Raw genomic sequence first — 25,282 nt, forward strand, 5'->3', positions numbered from 1 at the left:
TTTTTTTTTCAATTTTTTCTTTTTCCCCCCACTCTCCGGACCAAAATATTGCGCCATTCCTCATAATTCACTGGCCTCTTCCCCCAGCCCAAGGACCAAAACCTCACTCTTCACACTCCTCGTCTTTAAAGTCCTTCACTGTCTCTTCCTCTCCGCATCTCATTTTTGCTGCACAGCAAAAACTTAGGGGGCTAAAAGGGTCTCTATCAGTGATTCGATTTTGCTCAAAGGAAAAAGAAAATGCCGCTAAGCTTAGCGGGAACTAGAGCTGTTTGCATCTTGTTATGTTTAGCTGTCGCCTCTCTCTTTGCCATTGTTGGAGCTGAAGATCCATACAGATTCTTCAATTGGAATGTCACTTATGGAGACATATACCCACTCGGCGTTCGTCAACGAGTTCGTCCAAAATCCCCATTTTCTCTCATTAAATTCTTCTGATCTGGATTGTGTGTACGGATCTTTGAATTTCTGATTGATCAAATATGCATTTGTATTCGCAGGGTATACTAATCAATGGACAATTTCCAGGCCCTGATATTCACTCAGTTACAAATGACAATCTTATCATCAATGTGTTCAACAGCTTGGATGATCCTTTCCTTCTCTCCTGGTAACATCTCTTTCGCTTCCTTCTTTTTTCTGCGCTGCTACTTCCTTATCTAGAAAGAACAATAGAATATGCGCAATGATTTGCGCGCCCTTCCTCTAAATGACAATTCTACCCTACGTATTTTAGTTTCTTGATTCTGCTACTGGAGGGTATACAAGTAATTCTAAGATCTTCATTTGATTTAACATTTATATTCAATTTTTTTCTAAAAAAAAAATAAATTCCAGATTTACTTGAATGCTCTTTTTTTTTCTTCGAAACTTGAATGCTCAGTTGCTTACGACCCAAGAGAAGGCTGATTGCGAAAGTGGTCTGGTTCACATTACCTTTTTTATTTATTTATTTATTTATTTTTTCTCTTTTTAGTCTTTAAAATATGTTATACCTTATTGTAGTTTTCTTTTACATGTTATAGTATCTTCTTCTTTAGAAAAATAAAAAGTTGTGGATGCTTATTTGAGAAGATGTAGATCTGAAATTCTTGATGATATAATAAATAAAAATAACTCGTAAATAGTACTTAATTCATTTCACGAAGATAAATTTGCTTCTTTTTTTTCCACTTCTTAATAGTACTCTTATATAGTATTCATTAAAAATAAATTTCATTAGTTTCATGAATAATTTAATAATAGGGTAATATAAATAAATGTTATATTACAAAATACAGTACAAATTTTATTATTTAACTAAAATATTGTTTGTGACTATAAAAGTACTTTGTATTTTCTATTGTCAATCGTTTATTAGCAAATTGATATTTGTATGTCGTTATCATTCATATATCAATGGACACCAAAATTTTTATTTAAAATGGAAAAGCGATTTTGTCCATTATTAGTCGAAGATATGTTTGATGTTGATCGACTTTATAAACAAATCTGATTTCCATTTCAGATTTAGCTGTCTTCCACCTAGGACAGGCCATAGCCAATAGCCAAGTGGGAAATGGAGATAAAGTAAAGACTGTTATGTAGCATTTAAGCGCTTTAACTATTGGGTTCAATTTAGTTGCGAGTTTAATGAACTCAGTTGAGATATTGCAGTATTAACTTCACTAAGGCAAGCAATGGAGAAGTGGGAAGTCATCCCATCAAAAAAACTTAATGCTCATGTGGGGTGATATCAAATGACCAATTTTTTATTCATATATATTTTTTTCTAATCAATAACTAATAAATTATTAAAATAATAATGATTACATACAAAATATAATTTATTGATTTTTAGTTGATGGGGTGTATAAATAATTTTCTAAAATTTAAATGTAGGAATGGAATTCAACAAAGGAGAAACTCATACGAGGATGGAGTTTATGGAACCACATGCCCAATTCCTCCAGGAAAGAACTTCACATACATTCTCCAAGTCAAGGACCAAATAGGGAGTTTCTATTATTTCCCTTCTTTTGCATTTCACAAGGCTGCTGGTGGTTTTGGAGGAATCAGAATCCTCAGTCGCCCACGCATTCCCGTCCCCTTCTCAGATCCTGACGGCGATTACACCATTCTTATTGGAGATTGGTACAAGTCTAATCACACGGTAATTGTTAGAGCCTTTCTTTTTCTATTTGCTTGATGAAAATATGACTTCTAATGTTTCCATTTAGAATGAGACTCCACAAACACAATCTGAAAAAATCTCCGCAGGGGAAAGATTTTTCCTGCAGAATTAGAAGCCTCCTTGATACGAAGATGTTTGATAAAATATTTAAACAATTTGATTTCATTGAAATACTGTAAATTGAGTTTTTTTTTTTTAAAAAAAACTAATTAATTAATTTTAATAAAATCCGGTGACTTGATAGAAATTTACCATCGTAGCATGGTTGTCGTGGCTTTTTTCGGATCTTGTACAATTTGCCCATTGGTCTATATTGCACGTACAGTCTCCAATACGAATCGACCTGTGCAGGGATTAATTCAGTCAACATTTGAATAATGTGCAGACTGTTGCCGTGCGACTGTGGGTCCTTGCGACAGTATGGTTTGTCCATTCTACTTGTTTCCTTCTGGGCCAGCACGCGTTTGTTGAAAATCCTTAATTATGCTTGGTTCCAATGATAGCAAAGATAATTTTAGATATGAAAGCCCACATGGTAGATGCCTGCAGGATAGTCACAGGTCCGAGCTGGTTTTTGAATCTAAATCGACCATTTTCATTTAGCATTTAAGAGAATTAAAATTTAGATGACATAGTCTTTAGTTTCACTTTAACTCTAATTTTGATTTTAATTTATTTTTGACTTCACTCAAATGTTTATTCATTTTTACTACAAATAAAATTTGTCCCGAAGCATAATAGGTCAGTTTTGGTATAATTTATATTTAATTATAATCAAATGATTAATTGAGTTTATTTTAATTTCAAATTCAACCGATTTAATTTAATTAGGCACTATTTTTAATCAAATTTAAATAAGACAATAAAAAAAAAAACAAATTCTTTGAATTAGTTAGTATTTAATGTTACGTTAATTGTAAATAGTTAAAAGTTATTAATATGGAGTTAGTTTAAAATTATAAATTTTCGAAGTCAGTGCGAAATTATATTACTTCTCTGTTGTGCAGGATTTGAAGGCTCAATTAGATGGTGGTAACAAGCTACCATTCCCTGATGGAATTCTCATCAATGGTCGCGGGCCCAATGGTTATGCGCTTACTGTTGAACAAGGTAAATGACCAACCTCATCCAACCAAAATTTCTAGATTTCAATTTTTTTTTTGAAAAATTAAAAAAAAAGAAAAGAGAAAAGTCTCTCAAACTGTTTAGTTTGTCAATTGCAGGAAAAACTTACAGGCTCAGAATATCAAATGTTGGGTTGCAACATTCACTAAACTTTCGCATTCAGAATCATAAAATGAAGTTGGTAGAAGTGGAGGGCACACACACTCTCCAGAATACCTACTCTTCACTCGACGTTCATGTTGGCCAATCTTACTCTGTTCTAGTAACAGCTGACCAGCCTGGCCAAGACTATTATATTGTGGTTTCTTCTCGGTTCACGACTCCCATCCTCACCACCACTGGTGTTCTTCACTACAGTAACTCTGCTGGTCCTGTCTCTGGCCCACCCCCTGGTGGACCCACCATTCAGATTGACTGGTCTCTCAACCAGGCTCGCTCCATTAGGTGTGTCCTTTTCGTTGCCCATACTCTATGCTCTTTTGGGGCCTGTTTATAATGGCCATATTATATTAATGTGCTTATTACAGGACCAATCTTACTGCAAGTGGACCAAGACCAAATCCACAAGGCTCATACCACTATGGTATGATCAACACAACCAGAACTATCAGATTTGCAAATTCTGCTGGCCAAGTCAATGGCAAACAGAGATATGCAGTGAATAGCGTGTCCTTTATTCCAGCAGATACCCCACTAAAACTTGCAGACTACTTCAAAATTCAGGGAGTTTTCCGTGAGAACAGCATACCAGACAAACCTTATGGAGGAGGAATTTACCTTGACACATCTGTTTTGACTCTTAATTATAGAGAATATATGGAAATTGTGTTCGAGAACAATGAAGACATTGTCCAGAGCTGGCATCTTGATGGTTATAGTTTCTTTGTTGTTGGGTAAGCACATAATTAATAATGTACAAGTGTTTTGTCCCCACAGACAATCTAATCTGGGTTTGACAAGCAATGATTTTGTAATGCAGTATGGATGGTGGACAATGGACATCAGATAGCAGGAACCAATACAATCTTCGGGATGCAGTTGCACGATGCACCACTCAGGTGCGTGAGATGAAATCTTCTTCCTTCTCATTCAAACTCCAAACCTCACAATTTTTAGACGACGATTTTAGTAAATTGTCTCATATATTGTTGGTGAATGTGATTGGTGAAATGGTGAATGCAGGTATATCCCAAATCATGGACTGCCATTTACGTGCCACTTGACAACGTAGGAATGTGGAACTTAAGGTCAGAGTTTTGGGCTCGCCAATACCTAGGCCAGCAACTGTATGTGCGAGTTTACACAACATCAACTTCACTTAGAGATGAATATCCCATCCCAAAGAATGCACTTCTCTGTGGTAAAGCAAGTGGTCGGAGGACTCGACCTCTTTAAGCTATCGAAACAGTGGGAAGCCAGGCCTGTCGTCAAAGCTAGCTAGTTCGGCAGAACGAAGAGAGAGATTTTTGCTTCTTGTTTTATTGTTGGTTGCTCCGCTGAGGATAAATACGGAGGAACACGTAGAGTGTACGATTAGAACTCTTGAATGACTTCATCTCGAGGTCACATTCTTTTCCACTAATGATTATTCCCTTCTTTATATTTGCTTACACTATCATTTGTTATTACTGGGGCATTAAGGCCAGCTCATTCTCAAGCTGGCTCTATTAATTTATAGAAGTTTTGTATCAATTTGCATCATTGAGTTGCTTCCCTATAATATCTTATGTTTTTGGTTGTAATATGCATCACTGAATTGCGCTTCAAATTCTCCGTTCACACAAGGGTCTTTTTGATTCAATTATATATATACTCTTTACTTCAAATATATTTATATAGGCTCGACATATAAAAATTTTAAAAATTAAATACTAATAAATTCTTTTTTATTGTACTAATGCCTCTAATTGAAGTTTAAAATCATGACATCGCAATTATAATGATGATTCCAATATTATTATTGCACAAAAGCTTAACAGAAATATAATTAAATATTTTTATCAAATACGCTAAAAAAAATATAATATGTCGCATTATTAACTTTATATAAAAGTAGGTTTATAATACCCACACAGAAAGTAATTATATCAAATGAATTATTTTCATTAATAGAATTTAAATATTTTTTTATCTAACTTTAAAAATTTAATAAATAATGATTGTCGATGTTTTTAATTTAAATAAATTTTATTTTTTTAGTCAAATTATATTTTTAATAACTTTATATTGGCATGTTTTTTTTTTAAAAAAGTTTTGATATGTTGATATTGAATTGATTGATTTTGATTAAAAAAAATCTATATTCAAACGATCTTTTAAAATTTATTCAAAATAGCTAAAAAACGATCTATTAAAATTATCTATTGGACTTGGGCTTATTGTAAGACGATTCTAAGGGATTCCAGAGAGTTCGTCATACGTATCTTACGCTCCACTGGCCCAATCATAACTTATCAAGGTCGATGTGCTTTGAGAAGAAAATTAAAAAAAGTCGGTGTGGCCCACTTATGCCACAAATCTAACGGCTGTTGATCCGGTCCTATACTCTATGTTCCTTGATCTCAGCATTAGAACCAAAAGACACAAATCAGAGGTAGAACCCATATACTACGATAAGGATTCTCGGTACTATATCACGCGACTGCTGCTATAGAAGCAAAAATATGAAAAACCATAGCTAGACGACCTAGTCACATTTTCGGCGGGATCCAAGTCTTAAAAAGTCCCCGTCGATCGTCTCTGATTTCCGTTCAGGTAGGAGCTACATTCCTTTTCTCTCTTAGGTTGAGCATCGCTTTCCAATTTATGCTGTGATTTTTCTTTTAAATCTGTAATACATTTCTGTTTGAGTTGCCTGTTCATTTCCCCTCCCTTTCTGCTTGGTTCTCGGGAAACTAGTGTAAGAAATGCGAAATACTACCAAACACTCTTTTTAACACTTTTGGTTATTATGTTTGTATCATTGTCGTTTTACTCTTTTCCGAAACCAATAGATGTTGCAGAAAGTTTGTAGGTAGTGACTCTGAAAGCTCAGGATTTTGCTCACGTCGTATAAGTTCCGATTGACTGTTCTTTTGGGTTAATGTTTTGTTTTGCTCATCTTCAGATTATAATTTTGAGCATCTATATTCAAGCTGTCTTCATTTACGCTCTCTAATGGCGGTATGTTAGTTACTCATTGCTTTTCTCAGTTCCTTTCCACACTTCTCTTTTCTTTTTTCACGGTGCATCTTGTAGCTGGGCTTATTATTATTATTAATTTTAATTGGCAGGTTGAGAAAATTCTTAAAGATGAAGCTAGTGAAGAAAAAGGAGAGCGGGCCAGAATGGTGAGTTTCTTACTGGTTTGCATGGCAACCTTGCTACATGCTAAGTGATTCATAAAAGAATAATAATCATTAAACTGTGAGAAAGTAACTCGCCTACACTGCTATTATCCCTGCTGTTTTAGTAAATGATGCTTCTGTTACTTTCTAACTTCTGTCCTTCGTAATTCAAATACTTCCTTTTTCAGGCATCATTTGTTGGTGCAACGGCAATTGCTGACTTGGTTAAGACAACATTAGGACCAAAGGGGATGGTATGCTTCTTCATTCATTATTATGTTGCCAATTTAGAAGCCATTGCTGATAATCTCTATGTTATTTTAGCATGCTACTTGCTTATCTGTTGTACCATATGCACAGGATAAAATTTTGCAGTCAACAGGCAGAGGACGAGAAGTCACTGTTACAAATGATGGGGCCACCATCTTAAAGTCCCTTCATATTGATAACCCAGCTGCTAAAGTTCTAGTTGGTATCCTTTCGTTGCTGCTTTGTCTTGAATATAATGTAGCTCATGTAGTTTTCTTTTCATGATTTTTGAAAGTGAATGAAGTCAAAAGTATTTGTGTCAGAAGGTTGTGCTTATGATTTATTTGAAACCTTTTTCTTGTAGGAAGTGATTTTGTTGTGATAGACCTCTATTGCAAGTTGCAACGATCAATTGTGGGTGTTATATGAATATTTACATGTTGCTTGAGGCATAACCTAATTGGTAGCCAGTCCTTTCCTCTAGAGAAGAAATAAAAAGCTGATACTTTCTATAGAGACAATGTATCTGCCTATTGGAATTAACTAGATTGCAGCTAGCCATGACGCTTAAGTGTTGGAGATCATCAATAAAAGTAAAGTACATAGCTGCATAGCATATGTTGGCACTCTTAGCTTGATGGAAATCATTATTTCCTTTGTCAGATATTTCAAAAGTCCAAGATGATGAAGTTGGTGATGGAACAACTTCTGTTGTTGTTTTGGCTGGGGAGCTTTTGAGGGAGGCAGAAAAGCTGGTGGCTGCAAAGATTCACCCGATGACAATAATTGCAGGTCCTTTGTAAACTTATGGTTTTGTGTTTCTTCCAGTTCTTTCGTCTCCTTTTATTTTCCTCTTTCGTTATCTCAGGGGTTCTTAAACTTTCAGTTTTTCATTGCCACAAAAAATTTGGAACTATCTTCTCCCTTGTTTATCTCATCTTGTGTTTTTTTGGTTTCACATGCTTTAATTTATGTAGTTGTTGGATTTGTGCTGTTTTGTCTTTCTTCTGAAACCAAAGTTTGAATATTGGGTTTTCACAATTTGTCCATGTCTAAGACATTGCTGCATGAATTATGTTGTGGTTCATGTCAGATTTTGTAATCTAGAGGATGACTTATCTTCCTGGCAATATTCTCCTTGATAATTCAAATTATGTCAAAAAAATATGGGCAACATTATTCTGTTGTATAGTGGTGGGCAACTAATATCAATGAAATTATCATGCAAGGTCCTGTATGCTGAATTGCTGATACGAATCAATCGTGGATGTGAAGACTGAATTTTTATCGTGCAATATTTTAAAGACTTTCTGTCAATTTTGCTCTTTTTTTGGTTGGTTGTAGAGATCAAAACCTTTCAACGCCATTATTGATTCAAAACTTTGCTTTCCCAATGTGAGTTATTACAATTGTGCATGTTTGACTGTTCAGGTTATCGAATGGCAGCAGATTGTGCCCGCAATGCTTTGTTGCGAAAGGTTGTGGACAATAAAGAGAATGAAGGTGTTCATTATTTCTATTAATCCTTTTTTTCTTTTACATTTATGCCTCTGAAAATTTATTGGAATGAACTGGTGCAGGATTTGGTTTAATACTATTTTGTTTTCTTGTAAAGTTCATCTACTTAGTTGCATGTTTTGAATCCTTTATCATGCTGATAGTTGCTTGTGTCTCTGTAATGCATGTTTTTATTGAATAATACAGAGAAGTTCAAGTTGGACTTAATGAAGATTGCAATGACCACTTTGAGTTCCAAAATTCTATCACAGGATAAGGAACATTTTGCAAAACTAGCTGTGGATGCTGTTTTGAGGCTGAAGGTGAACTCTGATTTCATAAAGACAAATTTACTTTCTATTGTTATTGTTGTCATTGCTACTATGTCATAACAGTAGTGGTTTCATAATCCATCAAATGCAATGAATCATTATACTTGATGTTCAAAATTTATGCAATGCAGCAGGTCGAATATTCTCTTCTTTTTCTTTTTACATTTTTCCTTTTAGTTTGCTTGATGTACCAATGATGATAAAAAACTTTATCTGATACTTAAATCTTTTCTCCCCTCCTTACACATATCTATCCTGTGTTCCTTGATCTTTTTTCAACTTGCCTTTGACTATTTTCTTCAATAGTCAATTGTTTATGATTTTCTCCTTCTTCCTTGCCTCCTTTTTTATTAATTTGTGTTGTTTTGCTGATTGAAATGGTAGGGTAGCACAAACCTAGAGTCTATTCAAATTATCAAGAAGCCTGGGGGATCACTGAAGGATTCTTTCTTGGATGAAGGGTGAGTACATGGACATATACTTATTTGATTTTGAGGTTTTCATGATATGACAAATGGATTTCCTTGCTTTGGTACTGATGTAGGCTTCTTGTTTGCTAATATGTAGTTTCTTAACTTGGAAGTTTCGTGAAAAGTAAATTGCAATTTCTACAGTGCCTTTTAATGTCCATTTCTTGTAAATATCTATTATGACAAATAAAAGAACATGGCTTAACATCTTAACCTAGTAGACCCATGATGTACCATTCAATTTTACTAATCCACTGAGACCTGATAGTTATTTCAAAATTTCAATTGATTTAAATAAGGTCCTTTGTTTCTTCAGATTTATTCTTGACAAGAAAATAGGTGTTGGACAACCAAAGCGCATAGAGGATGCAAAAATTTTGGTGGCAAATACTGCAATGGACACAGATAAAGTAAAGATCTATGGGGCACGTGTTCGTGTTGATTCAATGTCTAGGGTTGCTGATATTGAAGCAGCTGAGAAGCAAAAGATGAGAGAAAAGGTGGATAAGATAATAGCTCATGGGATTAACTGCTTCGTAAACAGGCAATTGATTTACAATTTTCCAGAGGAACTTTTTGCTAATGCTGGAATACTTGCAATTGAGCATGCTGATTTTGATGGGATTGAACGGCTGGCTTTAGTAACTGGTGGTGAGATTGCATCAACATTTGATAATCCTGAGTCGGTTAAGCTTGGGCACTGCAAGCTTATTGAGGAAATCATGATTGGTGAGGACAAGTTGATCCACTTTTCTGGTGTTGCAATGGGTCAGGCATGTACTATTGTACTGAGAGGTGCAAGGTACATTAGCTGAACTTTCCTCCCTTAATATTTTTTTTTCTATCTTGTATGATGATATTGAGGACAAGCACTGGCACAACATGATAACCTCTTTTATGAAAGGTCACAGGTTTGAATTGTGGAAACAGCCTCTTTATAGAGTAGGAATCCTGGTGTGTGTGTGTGTGTGTGTAGCTATGTGCAATTAGAGCACTGTTGTTATAATTGTGTTTGTAGTTCAGAAAGGAATGTTTTCCTTGGAGTTTATCCCAATTATGGCCGGGACATGGGAGAACTATCTGATTTTGATGGTTGAGGCTTACCTTGTGCACTTTTTGTGTTGATTATGTTTTTCTGTCAACTTGCTTCAGACCTGTCATTTTTACCCTCTGCTTTTCTTATGGATTTTGTTAGCCTTTATCTTGGAATTGAGTTTCCTCGTAAATAGCAATCTTATGTTGTTAAGTGTTGTTTCCTATGGCAGTCATCATGTGCTTGATGAGGCAGAAAGATCTCTGCATGATGCCTTGTGTGTGCTGTCTCAGACTGTCAATGACAGTAGGGTTTTACTTGGTGGCGGATGGCCTGAGATGGTGATGGCAAAGGATGTGGATGAGCTGGCCCGAGCAACGCCGGGGAAAAAGTCCCATGCTATTGAAGCATTCTCAAGGGCACTTGTTGCAATTCCTACCATCATTGCTGACAATGCTGGTTTAGACAGTGCTGAATTGATAGCACAGCTCCGAGCAGAACACCAGAAGGAGGGTTGCACCGCAGGGATTGATGTCATCACTGGATCTGTAAGTAGCATTAGGAATGGAAAGTTTTACATTCAAGTGTTACAAACTTCAGCTCCCAGTGCTGTATGCATTGTGCAACGGTGGTTGGGATGCACTACCATCTGGTTACTTGCCCAAATTTGAGCTTTTTTGGACATTTTAAAATTTTGAGCAAGTGTAATGTTTGCAACGTAATTCATTCTAAACTTTTAGGGATTGTATGGGAGTTTGGCCGAAGCTAAAAAAGTCCTTGCAGTATTAAGCATGTTTCCTACAGTTTGGACAGATTTTTGCTGGCTGTAATACGGCAGCTTTCCATTTCTTGACACTTAACATCTTGCAAACATTGCAGGTTGGAGATATGGCTGAGCTTGGGATTTCTGAAGCTTTCAAAGTTAAGCAGGCTATACTACTCTCTGCAACTGAGGCTGCTGAAATGATACTTAGAGTGGACGAAATCATTACTTGTGCCCCGAGAGGAGAGAAGACAGAATGTGAAAACGAGGTGGACGTTTTAGCGGGAGGACTTGTATTGTAATATCTTGCGTTTTCTTGGAATTTGTTATGATGCTTGACTGTCGAATTTTATCACCGAGGATTCCTCTCAAAATTTTGGAGCTTCAGTTGTGTTCAGGAAACGAAGCCATTGTTGCGGAATTCATGCATTTTGGAACTAGTGGCAATTTGTATCTCGAGTATTATCTGATTCATGGTGCATAATAGACCAAAAGTGGTGTTACCTTAATTGTGATTCTGCTGTATGGCTTAAATGTCCTAGTTATGGTTCTGAGTTGTAAAAACTATTTTATTTAGGAGATTTGTTCACTTTCAAGTTTTTGGAGGCTGTTATAACTTTTATTCTATATATGGATGATGATGTGGGACTGGATATGATCTAGTCAACTTGGGATTTGATTAATTAAGTTGAATTTGAAAGCAGATTGAGATTAATTAAAATTAAATGATAAGTAGACTGAATGTGGATTGGCGGGTCTGGTTTTAAGTTGAATGTATTGATGTCTCTTTTTCAAAAAATAAAACAAAACAAATAAGTAAACTTAAATAAAGTTGAATCAAAATTGAATTTGAGAACAAAGTTAGAACTCTATGGTTCGATTTATTTTTGTTTTTAAATCGTTCCGATAATGGTGGATGTGCCTTTATTAGAAAAAGCATTATAATTATTCTAATAGAACATACTAAATTGTTCTCCATACCGTATGTTAAACTCAAAAAACATGTTAAAAATTCTTGATTGATCCTTTAAGGCATGATTGATACAGAAAGGGATTATCTTAACAGACGATGCGTGTGGCTTAAAGAAACTGGGTTTGAAAAACTTTCATTACATTTATATTAATATTTTTCTAAATTTTTAGCAAATGATATTTTTATTGTTTAAATGATTCATATAAATATTTATTAACTATTATATACATATGATCGTTCTTTTCACATCAAAGACATTTTAACTTAAAATAATTTAAAATTTATAAATTATATCAAATTTAATAAAATTATTTTTAAATAAACTTGAATGGGTCAATTCCAAACGATTCAATACTTTCAAAAGATAAAGATTATTTATTATATTTTTAAAAATAAATAATAAAATAATTAATTTTATTAAATTATATGAATTAAAATCGCAAAATTTTTTTAAAACAATGGGATTCAAACCCATTTTTACCACAGGGCTAACAAAAGAAAAAAGCATAGTCGTTAGCACCTCACACTGCTCTACCTCGATTGTCGTTCCGTGTTCAATTATCCAACAATCTATAACTCACAACTCGCCCAGAGAATAGGTCTAGTCTTCTCCCAAGTATCTATTCTACGACTTGAAAAAGAATGGCAGAACGTTCACAGTTCGATCATGATCGTGTTCTTGCTCATAAATTCCCTGAGGTGTTATTTTCTCTTTGTGATGTGAAATTAATTTTATTAGGATGCTTATCTTTTAACATTTCCATTTTCTCCTCTTTCTTGTTGTTGCATATCGACGCAGTCAACGTACGTTTATACCGAAAGGTAGATCACTTGTGAATCACTTGCTTGAGATGCTATAATTTGATTTTTTTTTTCTTAATTAGTTGATAAATAGAATAGAATCAATATATTTCCTTTTCTTGCGAGCAGAGATGCAGCAATTTATGCTTTGGGAGTTGGAGCTTGTGGTCGCGATGCCGTTGATGCTGACGAACTCAAATATGTGTATCATGAAAATGGCCAGCACTTTATTCAGGTATTTCTTTTCTTTTTTCTTGTTGATTCAGTTGGGCGTTTGCTATGTGAAATGAATTTTTGTTCCAATTATTCATAAACAATTCATCAATTCAAAATAGCCAATTCTGCGAGGTTGCCCTTTTGGTATATAATTTGAAGGAGTTGTAGTTTTATCTTATCTTCAAATGGTATACAAGTTGCTCAGGAGTTATAGTTTCTTTATTCAGGTATTAGAAGTTGTTTTGATCATTATATATATGGGTTTGTATTATTAGGTCCTGCCAACGTTTGCTGCTCTATTTTCACTTGGATCAATGACAAATGGTATAGATTTGCCTGGCTTGCAGTAAGTAGCGTTGCAATTGAGTGTGTGAAGGTTTCCTTCTTACATTTAGTTTTCTTAATTGCTGTTTATACTTTATACATTGTCTCCAAGATGAATTGTTATCTTGGTGAATACCTTACGCCTTTTCGGTTATATTCATGATTTTTTTTTTTGTAGTAAAAGAGGATAAATGAATGCGTTTCTGGTTTTTAATTAACAGGTATGATCCACGTCTTTTGCTGCATGGACAGCAATATATAGAAGTTTACAGACCATTTCCATCAAGTGCAACTGTATGTTTTCTGTGCTGATTGCCCCATTTGAATATAGATACCTGGTGAATTTACCACCTTATTTTTTTCCAACATTCTGTTTGTTTAAGTCTATTAGTAATACGAAAAATTCCTGATGCAGATACATAATAAAGTTACCCTCGCTGGATTGCATGACAAAGGTTTGTGTTCATCATAGGAAACACTTTCAACTGAGAAACTTGTTGCTGCATGCATTTAGTTAGGTGGGAAGTCCATAGCAGTGTAGTTTCAGATGCTCAAAATGTTGTCCTGAACTCACATGTAGAAGTAGTATATGAAAAACTGGTTTATCACCGTTCAAGGTTTTGAGTTGGGGAACTGAAATAAAAGTAAAAATCTGACAGATCTTGAAGCCAATATATCTGGAAGTTCAAATGCCTTTCATGAATGCAGTAGAAGTACAGTTATTGAAAATGTATATGATAATTGTTTCTCCTAATAATGCAGGTAAGGCAGCTATTGTTGAGATTGAAACAAAAAGTTATGAGAAAGAGTCTGGTGAATTATTATGCATGAACAGGTGAATCATGAGTGCATTCTAAAATTATCCAATCCATCAGTACAATGGCATAGATCTCAAATGAGATACTACTTATTTTGCACTCTGCAGATCAACTGTTTATCTTCGAGGTGCTGGCGGCTTCTCAAACTCAACTCCTCCATATTCTTACTCCAATTATCCAAAGAACCAGGTTGCAGCTGCTAAAATTCCAAAAACTCAACCTTTTGCAGTATTTGAAGATTTTATTCAACCATCTCAGGCAAGCAGTACTGTTCCCATTACTGCCAGAACAGAAATTTGCAGTGTTTTAAGATTTAATGCATCCCTCCCCTTGTTTCAATTTAGTTTTTTTTTTTTTTTGCATGAAACTATAATGGAGTTTGGGATAATGAACATGGAGAGAAAAGTAGTGCTGCTTTTTGTCTGGCAATATTGAACATTGGTGACCAAATGAACGTGCCCCACCATATGTATTTTTTAATAAGATTCCTATGGTTTTGCTGTTTTAAAAATGTATGATGCTTGATACTGGCTATTTAGTGCAAAACTTTGGCAACCATTGAGAACATATTACTTCTTTAATTGGGCTTATGATGAAACCTGAATTGCTGTCTTCAATTCAGCTTCTAATTATTGAACTCTGTTATCGAGCATTTAAACTAGGACATCATGTCTCTTCATCTTCAAGGAATTTGTGATAATCTCACATCCACAGCTTACATTTTCTGTGTAGTTAAGGACTTTACTTTTGTTCCTTTTCCATTTAGATTTTGCATATAAGATGCCTATTCTTGACATTGTCTTCCTGTTTTTTGGTAGGCATTGTTATACGGGCTATCTGGTGATTATAATCCTCTGCATTCAGATCCTATGATTGCTAAAGTTGCAGGGTAGGTAACCTGTCAATATCAATCTCCTTCCATGTCTATGATTTTGCGAGTATGGTTTCCTTTCATTAGGCGTTTGACCTTGTGGCAACTATCCATTGTTTATTCTACATTTCATTCGGCATCCACGTGCACCCTAAACTTTGGTCTAACCTATGTTCCAAAGAAAACAGAAAATGCTTTATCTAATTTTGTGTTATCTCATGTTAAAGATTCTCCCGACCAATATTGCATGGGCTATGCACACTAGGATTTGCAGTTAGGGCCATCATCAAATGCATTTGTAGAGGAGATGCAAGCATTATCAAGAACATATCTGGGCGATTCCTCTTACATGTGTACCCTGGTGAAACCTTGATTACTGAAATGTGGCTTGATGGTTTGAGGTAGATGCATTACCTTTTAAACCATGATGTTTAGTTCTATTTTTATGTTCCTTTCACGTGTACTCAGATGGGCATTATTTCCTTCAGGGTTGTATATCAGGCAAAGGTAAAAGAAAGAAACCGGGCAGTTTTATCAGGCTATGTGGACCTCCGTCATTTAACATCATCGCTGTAAATAAATGCCATAGGTATCTGCCAAGAGGATTTTACTCTCTAATTATATTTTTAAATAATGGTGGCTAGACCTTATCATTGTAAGAGAGAATCTGCTTGTAGAAGGAATAAGAAAAGCTTCCATGGTGTTCATGGAAAAAGCTCGAACTCTATTACAGATTTAAGATGTCCCTCTTATGCATTCCAGATAGGTTGATTTTATGAATACAAAGATCTTTGCTTGTGTTGTACCCTAGATGTCCCGTTGAAAATGTTTATTCATCTGCTCATTCTCCCAAATTCGTTGTTCTAGCATGGATGATAAGCTTTTGTTCAAACCTGAAACGTACATTTTGTGTATGACTTGCTTTTGAACGAACTTGGACTAATGGAAGTTCAAGTATATGATTGATTCAACTGCAATAAATAATGATTTTTTAATATATTTTTTTCTCTTTTCATTGAATTTGATCAATTCCTTTTTAGATAAAAAATTTTCAATCATCCATATGAATTAAGTACCATTATCAATCCGAGTCCATCTATTCGAGCTGGATTTAAGAGGGAGAAAAAAAGAACTTTTTTACCGGAGTTTGGTTAATGGGTGTTTGAGATATTTGAGTTGGATCCTATTATCATATTTTTCCCTCCCTTAGATAATACTTCTATAATTAGTTGTTTAGGAAAATTTACACTGTCACTTAAGGATTTGATCCGTCTCTTTTAAGAATTTTCATTGGAAAAAAAATTAAAGAAATTTGGCTTTTTTATATTTAAAGAAAAATAATAGCTATCATAAATTATCTTATAAGTAATGATGATAATAATAAATTATATTTTATAATGCACTAAAAGATTAATTAATTAATATATAAAGATTATATATATTTTAATTTTATTTGAAATTTAAATTTAAAATATCATAATTTTAAATTCGACTGTAAACCGCAAGCTGATTTGATTATGAAAACCATTATAATTAAGTTTTTTTTTTCCATGTATATATATATAAAATTCCATGCATTGTGAGAAAAAAACTAAAGCCATTAGACACTCGATTTCGTATATTAAATCGGATGGGTAGCACAAGAACAGAGGGATCTATTCGAAATTGGATTCAGCGGTCAAGATCTCGGTGGTTACGTGTACGTACAAAGCTAACCGCGTTACGCATATATACATATGCGTACTTCTTCCACTTATGCTCCCGTTCCACAGCACTCCGAGAAAAAGAGGGAGAGTGCCGCCAATTGCCTTCGCCGGGAGAATTGTTTTCAAATGTCTAGCGAGAGTGAAGCTGCGCATTTTAGCAATACTCCAGATGCTAACTCAACTGCAGAGGAATCCCACACGGCCGTTGGCGGCGAGGATATGCAACTCGTCAAAGAAGCCGTTCGTTCTTTGCCTTCTCCCGCTGTAAAGGACTTGATGTCCATTGGGGTTCGTGCACTTCTCTAACAATCTCAACATTGTATTGTAATGCTTAATTAGGGTTTTTCTTTCTGTTCTACTATCGAACAGCTTCTAAGTATTCAGTTTCGTAAACTCTGTTTCAGCTTTCTTTTCGAATTATTGTCGTGGTTTGATGTAGAAGCTGACTTCGAAACTAACTACATGGACTTGCTTACTGGTTTGTTTGATTGCGAGAAAACATAAGCAAAGACGATTTGAATGATTGCTTGGCATTAATCGAAGTAGTGGACAATTAAGGGTGATTGTAAGACTTTCGAGTATTCTGTTCCTTTGTTTTTCCTTGCGAGTGCTTGGTACTGAAACTGATGACTATGGTTTTTAAAGCGTCCATTTGGTGATGCCATTTGGTATGTTCAAATAGAACAGTTAGAGCTGCAATAACCACATAAATTCCTGTGGTCAACATGGAAATAGTGATTTAATGAATGTCATTATAAGGTCCTAAATAAATTAAGCACTTCTTTCAGGTATGCATGAGATGCATCTTTCGGCTACTTGGGGTCCATGGACATGTTTATTCTTGGTCCTTTCCCTCATCAACGGAAATGCGTGCTATGCTTGGAGAGCCAACATGTCCAGAAGAGCATATAGTGGTCTCCAGTTTGAAAGGTGGTGAAGATAAGAAAAATTCTTCTTCATATGAGGATTTAGAAGTTGAGCCAGAAACATGCAGCATTTGTTTGGGTATCTTGCAGTTCATTTACTATGATGCTAAAGGATTGATGGTGAAAAAAGGGACTGCTATTAGCTTGGCTCTATCAATTTCTGAACAGATAAAGAAAGAGGGTCATCAGCTTGATAGCTTTTCTCTTGAAGTCTCTATACCAACAGTTATCCAGGAAAATGAACATATTGTTCAGTAAGTGTTCTTGATGTTTACTGATTTTGAAGCTGTAGATCATGTTTGACATTTAAAAAATATAGTAAACTTTGTAACTCACCACCTTTTACAAATTGTCTTCACTCATGTTCTAAAAAGGCAATGACATGTACAGACTAAGCTACCATAGAAGGCAGAATGTTTTATTTGCGCAGAATGATTTCTCTTCTTGATAACCTGATGAATGTACTGTAATGTAATTCGTGAGCAAATCCTGACAATCATTGGTTTGGTTACTATTATCTGTGTTCCTATAACATTTGATCTTTGTTTCATTCCATTTGGAGGCTTTCTTTTCTCAGTAATTCTTTAACAGTGATATCTAAAATGCTTAAAATAGCTGTTTCTGTTTTACATTGTGTAGTTTGTATATGAAAAGGAAGTACAGATCAGAGCTATGGTTTGAAGAAAGATTTTCTAAATGCATTTCTACAAAGGAAGTCTTGAAGTTTGCAATGACAAATTCCCTTGAAAAATTGTTGGTAAGATATTGTAAATTTCATACTGTTCCTTTAATGGCGGGACATTATCTATGCTCCAGAGCCCATCATTTAACGAAATTCATTTTTAAGTATTAGTGTTCCCTTCAACTAGGAATTCTATAGTGGTATTGCCTTCATTGTGAGAGCTATGACTAGGGAAACAACATCTAACTATGAGGGTTAAGTGAATAGTCGGCTCTATCAGTCTGTCTTTGCAAGAATGATGGTATATATTTTTGGCCATTTGTATAAGATTTCAGCTTATAATAATTTGTTAGTAAATGGACAATCATTTCTGATTCTACATTAAAAATTAAGGTGTTTGGTGGAAACCGAAGAAGTTGGATTTCTTAGTTTTGTATCTTAAATTATGAGTCTTTATTTATGAGAAAATGTGTACAAAATTTTGCTCCACATGCAGCAAGAATGTACAGTGTTTTGAAAAGAGAATGATCCTTTTAACTTAGATTGAAAATTCAATAGAAAGTGCAATGAAGTCACTTTCCGATTAATCTTTGATTGAATTGAAGCTTTGCAGGATGTAAAATCTGGTCCAAGCTCTTGTCGTATCCGTTTGACATATGCCCAAACGAAGCCATCAAGCACGGTTCCAAGTTCAGTGGAGAGAGGTGAAGGTTGCAAGAGAAGAAAAACAGGCATGTAAATTTTTTGATGTTCATATATGCTGTGTTTTATTTGGGAAAGTTATAACTATATTTTGGTAGTTTCTTTTGATCCTCTACTGCTAGCTATGCTCACTTTCTTACATAATTTCACATGGCAAGCAAATTTGTTCAGGTGTGAGTGGAAAAAGTAGGCAGTTGCCTTACCTTTGGAACTGATATTTAGTTTCTTTTTAGTCTATATATTTTGGTTGACTTTCTTGGCTATACACGTGCAATCCCTTCTATGCTATGGAGTGGTTGCTGTTACTGGATCTGCGGCACTGAATTGATGTTCTCTACAGAACTTTGAAAGCACTGTTGTTACTAATTTACTAACCTGATTTGAATTTTTGACACTTCTGTAACTTCACCAATTTATGCAGGTGCTAGTCCTGTTTTTGATTCTGTTAACGATAAATTAGTGGATGCTAGCAATGATTGTTTTCATCTCTCTACCACCAAAGGAAATGCTTTAGGTGAGAGTTCTTCTAATGGTTTGGAGGACCATGAATCTTCTGAGTGCATCATCTTCCCTGAGGATAAGGTAATTCCCTATCATGTTGTCTCTCTACTCAAATGGGTTTGATCTAGTTGCTACATATCATCAATTTAATAATCTTGGAATGTCAAGTCTGATTTTTGTGATTCATGGTTTCAAAATCATAAATATTCTGTTATTCATATAGATCAAAAGATACATGGCCATTGCTTCTCAATGCTTGAGATGAAAGACTGTAGTGTTCAAGTTGGCAATTTAGACATCCTTTTCCAATATCAAGCACATTATGCTGGGCAATCCTTTTAGGGGGAGGGGGGGCTTAAATTATGATTCTTACTGAGTTTGCTTTTTATACATTTCCAGGTCAATGATCCCTGCCACTTGGTATTTCTTTGCTACAGGACACCTATCTACCTTGGTGGAAGATACCTGAAGGTAGTGGATTGTTGCTTGAAAATTTTCTTAACATGCCAGTATATAGTAAACAAGGATTTTCTTAAAGTATACTTAACCCACATGGTACTTAGTTTAAAATGAAAAATCCACATCTATGTTGAATTTTCATTTCTTGTTCAATAAACATTACTGCTTTGTATATTGTAGTTCTCAAGGAATGTGAGTCAAACTCGTTGGATGATTGATGATGAAAGAATGGGAGAAGCATCTGTTGAGGTACCACCTGTTACTGCTGATCATTATTATCTTCCCTAATTTGGAGCTGTTCTTAAGAAAGACAAATGAAAGGCTAACTGGTTTTCTTCTTATTCTACATAGGAGATAATAGGAGGGTACATCCTTCCAGTGTGTCATGGTGACAGTTACAAGTTTCATGCTGCTGGTAGAGAAGATATCGATGTATAGAAGATCTGCTCTCTTGTTTATGCTCTTTGACTCGATGGATCTTTTTGTTATGTATGAAATTGTTGTTTCTAGGTTCGAATGCTGGGTTCAGGTAGGCCTTTCCTGGTTGAGATACAAAATGCTCGTCATGTCCCATCTGAGGCTCTTGTGAAAGAAATAGAGATAAATATAAATAACTTAAATACTCAATTGGTGAGAGGCCTTCCAAATTCAATTTTAAAGGTGTTTTTCTTTCTTTATATTTTTAACAAGAAACATGTTCTCTATCACAGGTTTTGGTTAAAAATCTTAAAATGGTAGCCAATGAGGGCTGGACTCTGATACATGAAGGAGAAGCAGAAAAGCAGGTCTTCTTCTTCCCTTCTCTCTCTCTCTATATATATGTATATATATAAGCACACAGGTAATACCCTTTTGGGTTGTATTACTTGATGCTGAGACGTAAGTGTATGCTTTAGGAAATTAGAACTTGCAATTGTATTTTCTTGCAGAAGCAGTATTGTGCACTAGTGTGGATTTCACGCCCACTTGAAAATCAAGACTTGCAGTCAATTGCTTCCCTCAAGGACTTGGTGAGTTTTCCTGTGAGCTTGATTTTCTCCCTTTTTTTTCTGTGTTTTATCGTTTTCTAATCTGGTTAACAAAGATGAAACCTTAAAACTTTCTGTGATTTTCCAACCAGATTCAATATTAATAATTTTATAAGTTAGCTGTTTTTTATTCATTTATTTGCTCAAAATTTATGTAAGTGCCTAATCTTTGGGTCCTTATCATTGTGCAGCAAATTTTGCAGAAAACCCCAGTAAGGGTGCTTCACCGTCGGAGTCCATTAGAACGTGAAAAGATTATACATTGGTTGGAGCATTTCCAATTACATATTTTTGTGTTATTTTGCTTGTTTATCAGTCTATGCTTGCATTCGTCTAACAGGCACTTCTCCCGTTTCTCAATTCTAGGATGAAAATAGAAACAATTGCTGAGAGCTCTCAATATTTCCTTTTGCATCTATGTACTCAGGTAACCTCTTCCTCTTGTAATTGTAATTATGTATTTGGATATGTGACCGACCGATGATTCTATAAGCATATGAAATCGTGGTTAGTAATAAAGAGGAAGTATAGTATGCACGTGGACTGAAAATTAAGTATTAAAATATTTATAAATCTAATTATTATTTAGACTACTAATGTTTGTAAAATTTGGAATAAAATAAGTGGACTGAAAATTAAGTATCAAAATATTTATAAATCTAATTATTATTTAGACTACTAATGTTTGTAAAATTTGGAATAAAATAAGAAAATAAAATTAAACAACTTGAATGGCAGAATTTGTGAAACAATTAATATTAAATATTAGGTACCTTGATCTCTCGTTGGTTTACAATCCAATTTTGATTACCAAATCTAAAGCAAATACTCTTTTAAGTAAGACAAAGTTAATTAATTAAAAATTATCTCCCATCTCCCATATTCCTTTAATTAATTTTCCAAACACCGATTATTTTGTTTAAGACTCCACAAGTTAAAATTTCATTTTCAATCCAATTAATATTTCAGTGATATTCAATTCTCAATCGATTCTAAAACGTTCCTCTCAATATTAATCTTAGGATAAAATTATTCAAGCATTCTATAGGTATTCAAAAGCATTAACCTCAAAAATTGAATAATAGATTGGTGAAGAAAATCAACTCAAATAAATTATAAAGAATCAATAATCCAAACTATATTAAGTTTCCTAACAAAAGAATTTAGTTGAAATCAATTCTCAATCGATCCTAAAACATTCCTCTCAATATTAATCTTAGGATAAAATTATTCAAGCATTCTATAGGTATTCAAAAGCATTAATCTCAAAATTGAATAATAGATTGTTAAAGAAAATCAACTCACATAAATTATAAAGAATCAATAATCCAAACTATATTAAGTTTCCTAACAAAAAAATTTAGTTGCTCATGTTCAAGAATTTAAAAATAAACTCTATTGAGAAATTATTCAAAATCATTTTAAAATAATTATGAATAACAAATCAAAAGAATAAGAGAAGAAAGAAAAACTCCAGATGTATGGATTTTTCTTCTAGTTTTTTAAATCTTTTCCCTTGAGTTCCTCGCGATTTCTGCCGTGTCTACATGTTCAAAAGTGGACAAAAAATTTTTTCGTCTCTCAATTATGATTATGACATATTTATACTCCTTTGAGACTCTTAATCCGTGTCCATAGGAAAACTTAGAGGATTAATACTTTTGGTAAAAGTATGGGACAAAGTGTGTGGAAAAGAGTTAAATATGGGGTAGACTATGAAAATACAAGTTTATTCCGTATTTTATACTGTGTGATTCGGCTCCAGATTTTTTTTCGAGCGAAACACGCGGCAAATGCAAAAGTATGCAGAACCTCTCCAAATTTTCTTGGATTTTTTTTAAGGTGTCTCTTTCATTGCTTGACTTATGTTAGCATGTAAAAAAACTATAAACTAAGTGAAAATATCAAGTAATAGGCTAAAATTAAAAATCTTAAAACTAAATATAAAAATCTAATAAAGCTAATGAAAATCTATCAAAATAGGTGGAGGTAGGGGTGAGCAGTATTCGGTTTAGACCAAAATAACCGACCGAACCGATTAATTTCGAAAATTTGGTTCGGTTTTATTTTTTTTCGGTTCGGTTCGGTTTGAAATTTTTAAAAAATCGGTGATTTCAGTTCGGTTCGGTTTTAGATGTAAAAATTTCGATTAGACCGAACCGAACCGAAATCACCTATACTACGTCGTTTTAATAGTTCCCTATTCTCTATTTTCGTTCCCTATTCTCTATTTCCCTTCCCTTCCCTTCCCTGCCCTAAATCTAAAACAAATTTCTATCTCTTCGTGCGTGCCGCCAGTGCTCCTGCTCCATCTCTCATCTCTGTGCTCATCTCAGTGCTCCTGCTCCATCTCTCATCTCTGTGCTCATCTCTGTGCTCTGCTCCATCTCTCATCTCTATGCTCTGCTTCATCTCTCATCTCTCCGCGAGATTCTCGCGCCTGTGCCTCCACTCTCCTCTCGACTGGACTGATTCACCATCGGTGTCGGCCGTTGCTCTCTATTGGCTCTCCACGTGTCGTCGGGCAGTCGACAATCTCTCATCTCTATGCTCTGCTCCATCTCTCATCTCGCCGCGAGATTCTCGCACCTGTGCCTCCACTCTCCTCTCGACTGAACTGATTCACCATTGGCGTCGGTCGTTGCTCTCTATCGGCTCTCCACGTGTCGTCGGGCAGTCGGCAATTTGGTCGTGCTTATTCCACAGCCCTTAGTCCTCTCCGAGTCTCTGTGTCGCGCTTCCAGCCATTCACAGTTGAACTTGAGTAAACTGTAAAAGGTAAGTAAATATTTGTAATTTGCTGTTGATTGTTGAATTTGTGTACGCTTGATTGTTGAATTTGTGTGCTGTTGATTGTTGAAGTTGTGTGCTTTTGATTGTATCGGTTTAACCGATCGAACCGACCGAACCGAACCGAACCAAATCGGTTTTATTCGGTTATCTCTCTTATTCGGTTCGGTTTGGTTTATGTAAAATACTGCAATTCGGTTTTCGGTTATTTCGGTTCGTTTCGGTTTTGAACCGAACCGACCGAATGCTCACCCCTAGGTGGAGGTGGTTCCAAAACTATATGAGTAAAGGGGTAAAATTTAATCATATTAATATGATATCTTTTCTTAGGATAACATATGTCCGACTAAATCAGATTTAAAAATATTAGATTTCCAAGCAATGTTAATATCCTTCCTTAAAGTCTGGATGCATGGAATGAAATGGAATCTATGGACTGAGGTACAATGACAGTGGATGTGCAACTTTGCGATTTGAAATTTGCTATAATTTGCGGTCACACAGGTGAAATGTCAATATTTGCTGTATAATAGAATGATGACCTGTGAACTGTTTTATTGTCCATTTATTTTGTTTCCGACAAAGTGCAAGGCGATAATGATAATAGTTGAAACACAGGCTGGTACATATATCAAAGAATTTGTTCATGGGGATCTAGGGCGTACACATCCAAGGTAAGCAACAACAACTCAATTATATCATTTTGTCATCTCTTCATAGAATGTTGGAAAAAAATCATGTAAATTAGTAATGAGATTATGGTATAAATCTTCAATGATCTAATAGGAGATAACAAATGATGGCATGAATCGCCGAATTTTGGGTGTTTGCTCTCTTTCTCTCTCTTATATTCATAGCTTTCTTAAAAAATTTAAACAAACTTTTTTGTCTGTTTGTCAGCATTGGATCAATTCTAGGATGCAGAGCAGAGATCCTGCAACTTGATGTTACTGATGTGAAAATGGACTGTTTCCTGGCTGAATGAGTTGGTTGCCCTTATATGGAGATTGGTTTTGCCTTCTTGACTGCTTTCCATCTGCTATTTTAAGGTTTGAAGACGTGTTTACGTTCGATATTAGGACAACCTTTTTATTATGTTCCCGAAACCGTTCAGGCATCCATGTTTGCTACTTTCTCCATCCTTGACCTTTTCTGCTGTTCCCTTTTGTTTTTCGGTTTGTCACTTTTCTAGTTGCAATTTGATAATTTAGCATACAAAAACTAAAGCAAACTGACGAGCTACTTTGAAACTCGGGCAACAAATTGTAAGGTTAATTACTTTTTTAAACGAACGTTGTGTTTTCTGCAACTTTAAAAATATAAATTAGAATATCAATAAACTTTAATTTTGTTATATGTTTTAATTTAGTTACTCTTTTTTTTTACTTTAATCATTACTTAATTAAAAGTGACCATCACGTGCTTAGGTGTCATAAATTTAGACAATATTAAAATATTTTCAATCTTTATGAATAATAAAAATTGAGAACAATGTAATGATACAGGTTATTTCCCAA

The 25,282-nt window shown here is 34.7% G+C and overlaps 4 protein-coding genes across 7 annotated transcripts; all 4 read left to right on the plus strand.

The window, feature by feature from the left end:
- Positions 1-4,999, plus strand: LOC110606787 (L-ascorbate oxidase homolog). Its single transcript, XM_043953671.1, has 8 exons — positions 1-396; positions 501-610; positions 1,882-2,152; positions 3,181-3,283; positions 3,397-3,742; positions 3,826-4,191; positions 4,278-4,356; positions 4,481-4,999. The coding sequence occupies exons 1-8, from the start codon at positions 241-243 to the stop codon at positions 4,691-4,693; spliced, it is 1,644 nt and encodes a 547-aa protein (XP_043809606.1). The 5' UTR covers positions 1-240; the 3' UTR covers positions 4,694-4,999.
- Positions 5,000-5,893: 894 nt separating this feature from the next.
- LOC110606662 (T-complex protein 1 subunit beta) lies at positions 5,894-11,651 on the plus strand. Its single transcript, XM_021745577.2, has 12 exons — positions 5,894-6,052; positions 6,405-6,460; positions 6,571-6,627; positions 6,813-6,878; positions 6,985-7,096; positions 7,537-7,665; positions 8,305-8,376; positions 8,578-8,693; positions 9,087-9,163; positions 9,489-9,974; positions 10,438-10,753; positions 11,085-11,651. Exons 2-12 carry the CDS (start codon positions 6,455-6,457, stop codon positions 11,268-11,270), a joined length of 1,623 nt encoding a protein of 540 aa, XP_021601269.2. The 5' UTR covers positions 5,894-6,052; positions 6,405-6,454; the 3' UTR covers positions 11,271-11,651.
- Positions 11,652-12,415: 764 nt separating this feature from the next.
- Positions 12,416-15,776, plus strand: LOC110607144 (enoyl-CoA hydratase 2, peroxisomal). The gene is made up of 11 exons (XM_021746223.2): positions 12,416-12,640; positions 12,741-12,763; positions 12,872-12,977; positions 13,234-13,304; positions 13,504-13,576; positions 13,698-13,737; positions 14,045-14,117; positions 14,208-14,358; positions 14,919-14,989; positions 15,199-15,372; positions 15,460-15,776. The coding sequence occupies exons 1-11, from the start codon at positions 12,584-12,586 to the stop codon at positions 15,545-15,547; spliced, it is 927 nt and encodes a 308-aa protein (XP_021601915.2). The 5' UTR covers positions 12,416-12,583; the 3' UTR covers positions 15,548-15,776.
- Positions 15,777-16,578: 802 nt separating this feature from the next.
- LOC110607140 (tRNA pseudouridine synthase Pus10) lies at positions 16,579-25,119 on the plus strand. 4 transcript variants are annotated; one of them, XM_021746217.2, is made up of 15 exons: positions 16,583-16,965; positions 17,466-17,857; positions 18,243-18,360; positions 18,899-19,016; positions 19,409-19,569; positions 19,888-19,959; positions 20,128-20,196; positions 20,299-20,379; positions 20,458-20,577; positions 20,658-20,732; positions 20,877-20,957; positions 21,167-21,240; positions 21,342-21,402; positions 24,384-24,439; positions 24,666-25,119. In XM_021746217.2, the coding sequence occupies exons 1-15, from the start codon at positions 16,708-16,710 to the stop codon at positions 24,748-24,750; spliced, it is 1,821 nt and encodes a 606-aa protein (XP_021601909.2). In that variant the 5' UTR covers positions 16,583-16,707; the 3' UTR covers positions 24,751-25,119. The 4 variants fall into 4 exon arrangements, with proteins under 4 accessions (XP_043808921.1, XP_021601909.2, XP_043808922.1 ...); XM_043952988.1 differs by lacking the exons at positions 24,384-24,439; positions 24,666-25,119 and adding exons at positions 17,082-17,345; positions 23,312-24,377 and having other exon boundaries at positions 16,826-16,965; XM_043952986.1 differs by lacking the exons at positions 24,384-24,439; positions 24,666-25,119 and adding an exon at positions 23,312-24,377 and having other exon boundaries at positions 16,579-16,965.
- The last annotated feature ends 163 nt before the right edge of the window (positions 25,120-25,282 follow it).

Source organism: Manihot esculenta, chromosome 18 (genome assembly GCF_001659605.2).
Source record: "Manihot esculenta cultivar AM560-2 chromosome 18, M.esculenta_v8, whole genome shotgun sequence".
NCBI lineage: Eukaryota > Viridiplantae > Streptophyta > Magnoliopsida > Malpighiales > Euphorbiaceae > Manihot > Manihot esculenta.

What these genes read in the sequence shown, in the direction of transcription:
- LOC110606787 (XM_043953671.1), top strand. Translation starts at nt 241, where the DNA reads ATGCCGCTAAGCTTAGCGGGAACTAGAGCTGTTTGCATCTTGTTATGT. An exon ending in GATCCTTTCCTTCTCTCCTG is followed by an intron (nt 611 to 1,881) that starts GTAACATCTCTT and finishes ATTTAAATGTAG; the next exon opens with GAATGGAATTCAACAAAGGA. An exon ending in AACCAGGCTCGCTCCATTAG is followed by an intron (nt 3,743 to 3,825) that starts GTGTGTCCTTTT and finishes TGCTTATTACAG; the next exon opens with GACCAATCTTACTGCAAGTG.
- LOC110607144 (XM_021746223.2), top strand. Translation starts at nt 12,584, where the DNA reads ATGGCAGAACGTTCACAGTTCGATCATGATCGTGTTCTTGCTCATAAA. An exon ending in TTGCTCATAAATTCCCTGAG is followed by an intron (nt 12,641 to 12,740) that starts GTGTTATTTTCT and finishes ATATCGACGCAG; the next exon opens with TCAACGTACGTTTATACCGA. An exon ending in ACGTACGTTTATACCGAAAG is followed by an intron (nt 12,764 to 12,871) that starts GTAGATCACTTG and finishes TCTTGCGAGCAG; the next exon opens with AGATGCAGCAATTTATGCTT.
- LOC110607140 (XM_043952986.1), top strand. Translation starts at nt 16,708, where the DNA reads ATGCGTACTTCTTCCACTTATGCTCCCGTTCCACAGCACTCCGAGAAA. An exon ending in TGGGAGAAGCATCTGTTGAG is followed by an intron (nt 20,197 to 20,298) that starts GTACCACCTGTT and finishes TATTCTACATAG; the next exon opens with GAGATAATAGGAGGGTACAT. An exon ending in TTTTGCATCTATGTACTCAG is followed by an intron (nt 21,403 to 23,311) that starts GTAACCTCTTCC and finishes TGCTCATCTCAG; the next exon opens with TGCTCCTGCTCCATCTCTCA.
- LOC110606662 (XM_021745577.2), top strand. An exon ending in AAGGAGAGCGGGCCAGAATG is followed by an intron (nt 6,628 to 6,812) that starts GTGAGTTTCTTA and finishes TTCCTTTTTCAG; the next exon opens with GCATCATTTGTTGGTGCAAC. An exon ending in TTGATGTCATCACTGGATCT is followed by an intron (nt 10,754 to 11,084) that starts GTAAGTAGCATT and finishes CAAACATTGCAG; the next exon opens with GTTGGAGATATGGCTGAGCT.